Source organism: Anopheles cruzii, chromosome 2 (assembly GCF_943734635.1).
Source record: "Anopheles cruzii chromosome 2, idAnoCruzAS_RS32_06, whole genome shotgun sequence".
Lineage (NCBI taxonomy): Eukaryota > Metazoa > Arthropoda > Insecta > Diptera > Culicidae > Anopheles > Anopheles cruzii.
Window position 1 is genome coordinate 6,471,537 of NC_069144.1, and position 11,979 is coordinate 6,483,515.

Below are 11,979 nucleotides of genomic sequence, written 5' to 3' on the forward strand. Positions count from 1 at the left end.
CCGCCGCCAGAAGGGTATTCACGCAACACGCACACACAAGGTAACGGAAGCAGCACCCATCGCTAACGAGGTACCGCGAACGTGACACGAACACGAATCGGGTGTGCTTTTAAATGGCACTTAAATTTAGTTTGCATGTCCACAGTGCTGTGTGTTCCAGTTCCAGCACCGTGCCCCTTAATGTTGGGTCTTGAATTTATTTCGATCAAAATTTAATATGCGGTTAAAATGTTATACTTTTAATGCCTTATTAACACTGGTCAATGGTCGTTGATGACTTGCTAACAGATTTGTGATGAAAATGCTTCCAGACATCAAACATTCGTAAACGTCATCACTTTTATTTTTTATTTATTCTACAAAATAGTCTATGAACTTTGATATGTAAAGATCTTCAACACAATTGGCGTAATTGTTTGCAAAATTGATATAAACTTGCAACTTTACACAAAAATAGAGTTCAAATCTGTTTTTTTAATGTTAAAAGAACGGACTGGGCCGTATTTATGAGTTCAACTCTGTACATAAAGCTAAATCAACTATTCGAGGCATTTATGTTTTTTTTTATTTCTATCGGGAAAAATATGTCTATTGCAAAAACAAACAACATTAAATATTAGTTTATTTATTACAGCTAATTCCTCCCGGAAAAAACCTCGAACGCATTCTGACTCAAACTTCCGTTACTCATCGCACCCTGTGAACGCTCATTCTCGGTTCCAACCACACCAAACTCTGGCGTGCAAAGCTATCGAACCTTCGAGTTCCGCAGATTACGACTCCGCCGCAAGGAGCCAGTATTTAAGACAGTGCCCCTATATTTCCCAACTCCGATTACGCCAATTCCAATACACGGCCCCCGCCACCGCTACCGCCGTCGCAAGTGGTGCGTAAGCGGTGGAAAAATTCATGAAAATTACCGATCGTTCAATTTATTGCGTCTGGCGCGGTTAGCCGGCGTCTTTGGCGATTGTCTTGGCCGCCGTCGCCGTCGCCGACGAAATCACGTCGAACGCCAAAGACCAATGAAGGGAAAGGGCACCGTCTGGCTGTGATGATGTTGCGGAAGAGGGCATGAATATCGATCGAGATTTTCAGCCTTGATGTTTGCTGTTGGCAGCTTTGCAATGGGCGAGCGGCAGCTTATGTGCAACGCCCGTAAGCATAGCGTCCGAGTGTGGACGAGCCGACGAAAGCCGAAAGCTCATCGATCGGAAAGCTCGTAGCGAAAGTCCCTCGAAAGGTACATAAGACCATGCTCGAGTCAGCACCGAAATACATAAGGCGTTTGGGGGAGCTTTTTATCGATCGCCACCAGACGACGGCCACGGCTCCCGACGAACTAACGATGTCGACCCGTCCGCTGTTCGCCCGGCACTCCTCGCTGCCGGTTATGCCGGCGGTACCCACGAAGAACCGCTGCATTGGTGTAGCCTTAAAGTAAACAATCTCCGCTTGGTGTGGCCCTCTCGGTGGTTCGCTGCTTAGCGCCCTTCAGCACGCGATGTGCGCCGGAATCCACAATTCGAGGGGATTCTTTGCTCGGCGTGCAAGTCTTGTGGCGAGACTTTTCTCCCCTGGTTTCGGTGTCAGTGAAAATCTGGCAAATGTATTCTTTTTCCACCCACCGACCCGACCCGAGGGGCCTTTGGTGCGTCCGTTCATGTGTGAATGATTTCTTCGCTCTTCTCGGCCCACCGGACCCGGGGTTCAACCCGCCGTCGGCTGGGTGGTTCGGCTTCCACCCCGGAACAGCGATATGGATAATTTTCCGGTGCGTTTTATTATTAACTGACCGTAGCCGCTGCGTGCTGGCTGGGGCGTTGGGGCAGGTTCGAAAAGGCACCGAAGGGGCCGTCGAGTTTAGGTGAGCGCTGGTCTCCCCTTGCAAACGTGCGCGCAAATTTGGCTGTTTGGCTGATTTGAAGATTCCCGTTTTTTTTCGGCCCCTACGGGTTGGACCCTCGGAATTGCGGGTTTGCAGGTTGCTAATAAACTCGAGAAGGATCGTTGGTACAAGATACATATCTGCTCCCTGTTCTAAATGCTTTAAATAAACAGCAACCATGGAGCTTGCAATAAAGGAGAGACTACATACGCGGTTCAAAGTAAATATTAATTGTGCGATGTGTTTTAAAAATACTGTTCCGGTCGGATTAATCTTTCAAACTAACCATTCGGTTAATTTAAAAAAAATAGAAACAGTTTAAAGAAAACCTTTTAAGAAATTTGAAAAAGATTACTGAAATCAGGAATCTAACTGTTCGTTTGAATCGTTTACATTGTTACTAATACTTAACATAGTGTCGATTAGGGCAAATATTTATAAGACAACAACACAAAAATTTACACAAAATCTATTCTCTGTCTTTGTTTTATCCTATTTCAAGTGTGGTTTATATTCTGAAACTCCATCATTTTCGACCCTTTTTTGCCGACGCCAAATGATAATTGCTGTCATGGATCAATATCGTGCATAATTAATTTATTGACAATGCTTTCCGGCGGCTTGTTGACAACGGTGGCCTAGCCCCAAAACAGAGTGTCCCCGCGGCCAACAACAGTTCAGTTTTCCACAAATTTAGCCATTGTTCCAGCAACTTCAAGCACGCACACCTTGGCCCCAGCGCTACGCAAACACTAGCGGCACAGTCCTCCGATCCTCGGTCCTCGAACCGATTGAAGAAAGTTGAGCCGAAATGCCTTCTTCAAATTTTCATGCTTCACGAAGGACCGTCTGTTTACCTTGTAATAAACGTGATTTGCCGCAACCGATGTGGCGGCCACCCCGGAGTCCTTTCGGATACGGCCAAACGCGGGACCGAGTGCTAGGGCGCTCGTCAAGGCAAACGGTGCCATCCTTCCTGCGCGGCACCGGAGCCAGTTACCTACCGACTACCGGCGGTTTCAAAGATGAATTTATAATTATGCATCCGCCAGCAGAAATTTGCGCTGCACCGTGCGCGGCGGCCTCGTCTTATGTTTGGCGAGAGTCGGTTTGATTTTGTCTTCGGCATATTATTCTTTGCAAGTTTTTTTCCCCTCGGCGTTTGCGTGTGTTCCGCGTATCGCTATGCGTGCGGTCTGCGGGTTGGGTCATAGATGTAAATTATAAATGAGATATTTCTGATGAAATTATGGAAATAATATGAACGATCAAAGTTTGGCCACACTTTTGGGCCCAGGTATTTGCGTTTATTACGCGCACACGTTTGTGAGCCGCTGCTATTTGCCCCATTCTTGTGTCTCTGTGCAGCTGACTGTGAAACGGAACGGTACCGGCGAACGTGCGTGAATTGATTAGTATCGCCAGGTGTTTTTCAATTATGCCCTTTTTTTAGAAAAGTTTTGTACTTCCTGTCGTTGAAATTGTTGTTCAATTTCGCCACTCGACATGATACTTAGAAATAAAATCACCTGTACGTGTTGCGCATCTACATGACTTGCGTGCCGTTGAAACACACGCTTTGCTTAGCTGTCACCGACCAATGGTACTTCCCGAGACTCATCAATCCACACTCTCAGTAGGCCTCGCACTGCACAGACAGCAACAGCAGGCCGTGACTATTTTTTCCCCGTTACAATATGCAAATGCGACAGCAAACGGCGCGACACTGGAAACACTGTCGCAGGGTGTTCTCCTGGATGGCGCTTGTTCAGCCAGCGGCCCCAACACCGTTTACTGATTGCTGCTGCGTTGGCTCAATTACGGATCAAGGATCCGTTCGCCCGACCCCTCCCAGTTCTCTCCGGACGAATCTGTTAATATCTCTCCACGTTGCACCCGCCGGCAGTGAGGGCCAGAACTGCAGCCGTTATGGCGCACATCTATTGTTGTTAATTAAGTAAATAACTCTGAGCAGATTGAGAGCACAAAATCAAGTCGATGTTCGCTCGATGTTGGGTGGGGAGCGTGAAATGGGATCATGTTCATCAAAAGTGAATCCGTAGGCGCCATCGTGAGGGCGTCAGCAAACGGTTTGCCATCGATACGCGGCGACTTCGGATTGCTTTTTAAAATCCTTAGAATACTTCGGATTTTGATTCTTTTGGAATGAAAAGCCGATTAGTTAAAGGCTGAAGCGAAAAAGCGATGTTGCGATGAACATTAAATTACATTTCTCAGGAACGCCATTGCCATTTACCTACTTGCGAATATGCTTCGTGAATGCTGCTAAACAACAGCAATTCGTCTTGAGCCTCAAGTCATCTCCTTGTTCGATTATGTTGAAAAAATAATGCAATAAAAGGACGGCATGATGTTTTGACTGGTAATCGCCAGTATTGATATTACCAAGAAGGTTCTATTTGACAGGGTACGGAATTTAAATTAATTTTACTCATCCAAAAACGTTCATTTAAACTGTGCCTCTTCACTTCGCGAGGGCCCAACACTAACAACATCAAAATATTGAGAAAAAAAAAGAAAGTACACCCCAACAGGACACTGGCCCTTCGGCTGGCCCCGGTTGGCAAAGGTTGTGCCGAAAGTTTACGCTTTCCATTATCGCCCGGTAAACAATTGTTGGCTGGGTGGCTGGGTGGCCGGGATGTGTATCATGCTCTCGCAAAATTATGCCACCCTTGCGTGGGGCCCACCAAAAAAGCGGCCAACGCGAGGCGGCCACCGTCACCGTAATGGCCACGGACAGGGCCGGAATCGTGGACGGAAAGGGTTGCGAACGAAATTTATGAATCAATGTTTGCACATTTCTCACGAAGCGCACCACTTGGCTCTCGGCGGCCGCCACTAGCTGTTTTCATAACATTGTACAAACTTTCAGCATTTCCTCAAGAGGGCCGGGGCGCTCCATTGGCGGCTCCAGATCGGCCTGGATGGACCTCTGGATTTGCGAATCCAACATTGTTGTGCGGGGGTTTGTTTTTATTTTCGAGTGTTGTTTGCACTCGCCTCGAAGGATGTTACTCGTAGGGCATAAGTAACGCAACGTGTTCCACTCCATTCTTTGGCGTTTTGGTTAGAACATGAGATTTCCCACTTTACTCTTTGCAATTTGCTACTTCCAACTTGTTAATTTAATCTCGCTGATTCGTTTTAGTCATAAGCGGGCGCGTGAGTATTTAATAAACGATGTGTAACGAGTGTTTCTATTTTCAAGTGCTATAATGAACATTGTCATTCGCGTACCGCGTGTGATATTTTAAAAGTTTGCCAGGAGATTAAGAAACTTAAAATTTGATTGCTGTAAAATTTCATTCAGTTCGGTAAGGGACGCGTATGAATAATTCTACCAGTTTCTGCTGGTCAAAACTTCGTCCACGTGAATATCTTAATAGGGGTCCTGAATTTCGTCACTTCCTTCGAGAAATGCCAATCGATCAACAGAGTTTCGTCGGTCCGCTCAATTACGACAATAGAAACCCGTACCGTTTCGAGCAGACTGGCCACCGGAGGCCTCTTCCGACGGACGGGTGTCGCACCGTTTAACCGAAGTGTGACATATTGTCACCATTAGTTGACTGCCACCGAACTGGCCGAAAGGGCAAGACCGGAGTCACTCACTCGCCCCGGTTGCCGCAGGGGTAAAAGGCGTGAAAATATTTCCGACCATCGGCGGCGCGCTGCAAATTGATTTAATTGAGGAACAGGACGCCACGGCCGGACCTCATATATAGCCAATGGAAGTCCACCGTCGGACGTACCGCGTTTTGCGTCGGAATCTTGATTTGAAGTTCGTGTTTTTTGTTTGTTTTTGGCTGGAAGCGTTTGCACCGTCCCAATCCGGCGTTAACCGTCGTACCAAGCGAGCCCTTAGACACGGGATTGAGAAAACATACGACCACCATATCCAGCCCCAAATCCTGGCTTCATCTCCTCGTGGACCGTGGCGGCCAGTGGCCATCGTCCATCGATCGCACTCTCGCAAGCATCCTTTCGGCCGTTCGACCGTCGATTCCGGTAAACGATGTAAAAAGGTAAAAATATTTGCTTATCCATCGAAAGGAACCAGGCTCCAGGGGGGATGGGTGGTTCCTCGTTCGTAGTCGTGAAGAAGTGGTGTGAAAATGGTGGCACCAGCGGGAACCGGTCACTCCCGATAGGTCCAGCGAGTGGACCGTTTGTTTATTTGCTGTTTTTTCGGGAAGCTATTTTGCACTCATCACACTCAATATCCTGGGATCCTTGGAGCCCCCCATCAGTCGGCTGACTGGACCGGGGCGGAAGGTATTGGAACATTGTTTCGGAACCGGTTGTTGACGTAGATGAGTGCCGAAAGGGCTTGCTGTCCGTTCCGAAGGCAGACGTGGCCGCGCGACGTAGCTGTCGAAAGGATTCCTTTCGTTTTTCACCGACACCGACACGGCTGTCCGGCCGACGTCCGGCTGGCGACGTTCTTTGGAGGAATAATTGAAATTTCTACCAGCCTCCGGGTCGGTTCTGGCGGTGTCCATTAATCCCATTTACGGCAGTCGGTTGTCCGGCGAACCGGTAGCGTAGTGCGCTTCCCGCTTGCGGAATCTTCTGATCAGGAAGCAATTATTATTACTTGCCCTATCAATTGATTGTTTTTCGGTGTGTACAGAGCCGATGTTTCCTCCATTTTTTTTCGGACCGAACCGAGGCATTTCGCTACTTTCTCCACTACTGTACACCCTGCGTTTGTGTTCTTTTTCGAGTTCGATGCTTTCCAGCTCAAAGTTGTTCCTTCTAGCCGTCGATCCCTTTCGATGATCTGGTGGTTGTCTGTTAGTTTGTTTGCACACTCGTTGTTTTTGGACGAGCGTGTTTTAATTGAATGTTGTTTTTGGTTCCTGTAACTTAAAGTACAAGCATCCGAAACAGGAATAAATTAGGCAACAGAAAGGGCGCTGAATGATACAAAAATCTAAGCTAATTTTTTCAAAAGCAGCCTCAAATTAGCATAACATATAGCAAAGCATAACTATTTGACTTATAACAGAATATTGTTGGTTTAACAAACTTCACAAATAAATACACAATAGGGATTCCATATAACAGTGCACGGTCTGCGGCCACCAGACGAAGCCATTAAATACTAATTAAAAATCAAAGAACCGATAAGAAAACAATAGATCTAAATTCGAATAGATTTTATCGAAACTCAAACTATACGCTCAATTTCTACCAATCCTTTGTCATACGTAACATCTCATTTAATTATCGTGTCAATATTATAATGTAAATTCACCCCATTGTTGTTTTCAGTTATGTAATTATCTGCTGATTTTTAAAAGCTAATAATCGAGTAGGCAGTGAGAGCTGTCCCGTCGATTAGTCCCCTCGAAGTGGCCACGGTCGATACTCACTCAGTCGTTGACCATTTTTGTCATCAAAATTGAATAAACTAAATATTACACGGCTTACACGGCTCGGGTGATGCAATACAAATTTTGGAAGAATCATTTAACGTGCTTTATTTCGGTGTCTGTCAAATCAGCCATAGTCCAATATATGCGAACGGTTTCGCAACACTCTAGCGTCTAGCTCGGGGAAGTGATTTGCATTTATTACGGGGGATTCGCTGTTTTAAGTTTGCCTACGCCACAAGGACGCGCCCTAACGGTACCTCTACCATAATATACGTATGTATGTGTATAATGTTTTGAATGCGTTTTTTTGCTCGTCCGATTCCGATTAACCGCTGTTTCACCGCCACAGATCCTAGCCGATTGGGGCGCCTGCAAAACCCATTCCGTTGCCGATCGCGCCACTAGTGTATATACCGATGTGTTCGTATATTATCTAATCAGTCTAGAATAATCACCAAGGTTTTGCTTCTTTCTAGCACAGACATTTCTGTGTCTTTTTTTCTTTTCCAGTAGTTTTGATTATCTTTGGAAGGGACTCAGTATCAGTAGAGTTGTTTTCAAATGTTAAAACTACTTTATATGAAGTTTGAAACAAAAAAAATTAACATAAATGTCCAAACTCATTTAAGAAAACAAATAATAAGTCCCTTCACATCTCATCATTTATCCAATTTGAAAAGAAGTTGAGTAACAATTAGAATAGAAGAGCAATTTTTAAGGGTATCCATCGTGTGGCTTAATTCTACATTTCAACAAGAGCTCAGTCAATATTCCAAGACCGCTAGTTCGTGGGCTCCGTTTCGTTACTTGACATGGTCATGTGTTCCAAAAGGTGGCGTAAAAAGGTTCGTAACTTAATGTAGGCGATCAGCGCGGGGCACACTTTCGTGCGGGGGCTTCAAGAGGTCAGCAAGCAGTTCACGAGTGTGCCGTTTGTCACAAAATTTGGAAATCCTAATCTCATCCTATCCAGCATTCATACTCCAGTTCTCAGTTCTGTGTTTTCTGTACTACAAGGGTCCCTGCCCAGGGCGGCTACTGCTGATTAATGTCTTGCCCCGGGATCTACTTACCTTGGGGCCGCGCTACAGCCGGACAGTTACTCCTGGAACGTCGGTTTCTTGTCCACGTTGTTGTTGTCATCGTGCAATGTGCCTGCCGGTGGAACCGGAGAGAAGTGAGCCGCAAACTTGTGCTCCTCGTACGCCGTAATCGGTGGCGTGCCGGGTCCGACTGGACTGTGGCCATAACCTCCGGGGTCCCCTAGAACCAGACCGGTTGGACCAGCGACACTCGAGCCGCGTCGCATCCAATCCGGACTTGGGGCAGTCGTACAACACTCACCGCCACCCGCTTCCGGTGTGGCCTTGGCCGACGTAGAAGTGCCTCGTTCCCGAGGCACTCCCAGTTCCGTCGGATCGTCTAGTCCAAGCGTACTGCGGATCCGTCGGTTGATAGCTTCCGCCGTGAGCGTATAGTTAATCGGGCTCAGCAGATGATGGCCGTACGGATCCAGTGTCCCGGCGGCCGGGTGTCCATCGAGCAGTGCGGACACCCCCATCGGATCCCCGGAGCCCCCGAAAGCACCCCGGAGACTCTTCTCGAACGAAAGATATGCATTGTCGTAGTAGTTGGCCGCAACGGCCGCTGCTGCTGCGGCGGCGGCGTTCGAGAATTTTGGCTTTTTGCGAGCACCGTGTTGTGGTTCCGGTGCCGCTCCGGGTGCACCTAGTTCCCCAGCACCGGTCGGTGCATGGCTGGGAGAGGCAAAGAAATTGGGCAACTCCGCGAGGTGACGGTGCGAACGCTTCCGGGAGTAATCCGATAGAGACAACGGATGTGGATGATGGTGCTGCTGCTGCTGCTGCTGATGATGATGATGGTGATGATAGTGTTGTTGCTGCTGATGAGCGTCATCCAACGGGGAGAGCGATGGCTGGCGAAGGTCCAGTGTTTCGGTGTCGGGAAGTGATGCGGCCGCCCGGAAAGCGGATACGAGCTGGCTTTCCAGCACATCCGGTCTGCCACGATAAGAAAAGCGGTCAAACGGTGGATGCAAAACAAAAGTGTATCAAAACCGAAATAAAGGAAAAACTTCGGAAAATCTGCGGAAGGAAAAAATAGTCGGTTTGGCGGACAATTTTATCACAATTCATCCGCAACACTCCGATGCACGCTGACGAGTGGACACGACGGATCGACGACGGATTGCTCAATGGTTTTACACACACACTACATGGGGGGGCTACATACGCCGGGGGGTGGACAAATGGGGGCTTACAGAACCGGTTACGAATTTACCTCAATCCTGGCGAATGGTGCCTGGCCGCCGGATTTCTCCGGTCGGCCGATTATACTCACAACAATACAAATACCCGAACCCCACGACACTATCAGCTGTTGGTGGCGTGCATTCTGGCGATGCTGAGTGCTAGGCTTCCGGTGCCGGTTGGCTTCGTTGACAAACGGCAAGCAAATATGAAGTCCACGCCTATCGCAAAGGATGATCTGTTTCGCAATGTAAACAGTTGTGTGACATCTACAAAAATGTAATATAGTAATTTTTAAGTTAATTTCGACAGTATGACATTAAATAAATTGTCAAGCACAATTGTTTTAATCCATTGTTTTAATCCACTGCTAAAACTAGCTATTATCACAAATCATTCATGTTAATCGGCCTTAACATTTCTTGAATAATAATGCTGTTATAAACATTCAAGTATCAATAAAGTAGTATTAAAGTATTTGTTCTTTTGTCATTAACTTTTGAGTAGATTTTGTTTAGTTCAAAATATTTTAGAGGGAGCTTTTTCCTAAAACATTGTCTTCGAACTTAGTACCGCAGTCGCACGTTTCAGAGATGTTCCGATCGATTTCTTGGTCGAACGATCTTCACAAAATTTTGTACATGATTGCTGAATTGTTGAACTATTTTCACAAAACTTGAAACTTAAAGCATCATCACTCCAATCATTTCATAAAATCGTCGCTGTATTGGCAGAGATATGGCGATCGACGCGGTTCAATTACAAAACAAGTGAGGATCCTTTTCGATGTCCTAACATTATGCACTAGCACACCAATGTTAATCAGTTTCCGAATTGTTTTCTCACGTTTTACTATAAATTTTAATTTATCATCATAACATACAGCACACCGAAAAATGCACAACGCTTACCAGCGCACCGTTGCTTCTGCAAAACATTTCGATATCTTCCATTTTTTTAAATCTCACAAATTCCGCGTGATTTTTGGCGCCAGATTGTGCACCTACACTGGTGCGGGCCAAATTTCGTTACAGGTCGTCGAAACTGGCCCTTGCCGACCGGTGACGGGACCCACACTAACATTCATGGAGCCCACTGGCAGAGATTCGTGGTACGATATTGCTCCGAATCGTGCTCCGAGTTCGCCACGAACGCCTTCGGTGTCTTCCCCTATCGAGGAGTTGGCGGCGCATGCCCTCTGGAGATCAGGTCCTACCCTGGTGAAGAATCATGAATGGGTCGCCGGAGGTAACGATCGCAGGAGGCTAGTCGAGGCATGCTTTCGGCATGCGGATCCAAACAAAACAAATACCACCACGTGATGTGCAAACCCCGGTGGACCGATGCACCCCGAGAGCACCGTGGACACCGTTGGCGCAAATGCAACTCCTCCTCAATCGGGATCGGTGTGTTCGGATTTTGTCACATAGCCTCGCCGCTGTAGCCGTTGATAGCACCACCTTCTTGCGAATTTCTATTCTCTATTATATAAAATTATGCACATTTATTGTTATTATGGGACCCGTTGCGTTCGGTGGGCTGCAATATGTTGGCTATGTGCACATAGCGGGGCCATGTTGGTTGGCTGCCAAGTTCGAAATAAAATGGAGATAAGCGGAGCCCACACACAGCACAACAACCGATGCCCGGCCCCGGGATGGCGTACGATGGATAGTTTATAATTACTACTGCAAGCGGCCATGTTTTATTTTGGTACGATGTAGTGCAGTTCCTATCCGGCTTTAAGGAAAGGTTTCTCAGCACTAACAATACCGTTAACTGAATATCAATGTAATACAACTAAGAATATTCTCCAAACAAATGTAACTGTTGAAATAAATTTATCAACAAAGTTTGCATCCTGCAAACTAATATGCTGTATAATATGTCTTTTTGTCACAAGTGAGTGAGGCAGCAATGGTTTATTCATGACAATTTACGCTCTATATGCTCATCTGCAACATGGTGGAAGTTGGAGATAAGGTTTCGATTGTGCAACAAAAGCTCTCTTCTCTGGAATGGTGCAGATTGGCATGTTCAAAAGACCATGCAAATCCAATAGTTTTCACATATGAAAACATCTATTTGATGAAGCGGAAAGCTTTGATAACTGGCCTAAGGGCTATGCTCAAAAGCCTGGAGTCATGTCCTCGTTGAAATAACTAACCAAAACGTATCACAATGACCTGACGTTACTGTGCAATTTCTTTCTTGAAACCTGAATGTTACACGGTCAATAATGGTTACAAACAAGATGATTTATTTATCTCTCCTACCAAGCTGATGCACCCAACGTAGCGGTCCTCCGAAGATCCATCCTTCTCAAAACCACACAAACAACAACCTCTGCTATGCTGCAAAACCTGCGAAAGGGATCACTGGCAACTGCAACCGATACTCACCAAAAACTGCACCG

The 11,979-nt window shown here is 46.5% G+C and overlaps 1 protein-coding gene across 1 annotated transcript; it reads right to left on the reverse strand.

Annotated features, from left to right (window-relative positions):
- Positions 1 to 7,426: 7,426 nt before the first annotated feature.
- On the reverse strand, positions 7,427 to 9,349 carry LOC128276839 (atrophin-1-like; the record flags this gene model as incomplete). The annotated part of the gene is made up of 1 exon (XM_053015300.1): positions 7,427 to 9,349. A coding segment is annotated over one exon (957 nt), but the record flags the coding sequence as incomplete, so codon positions are not given.
- Positions 9,350 to 11,979: the final 2,630 nt, after the last annotated feature.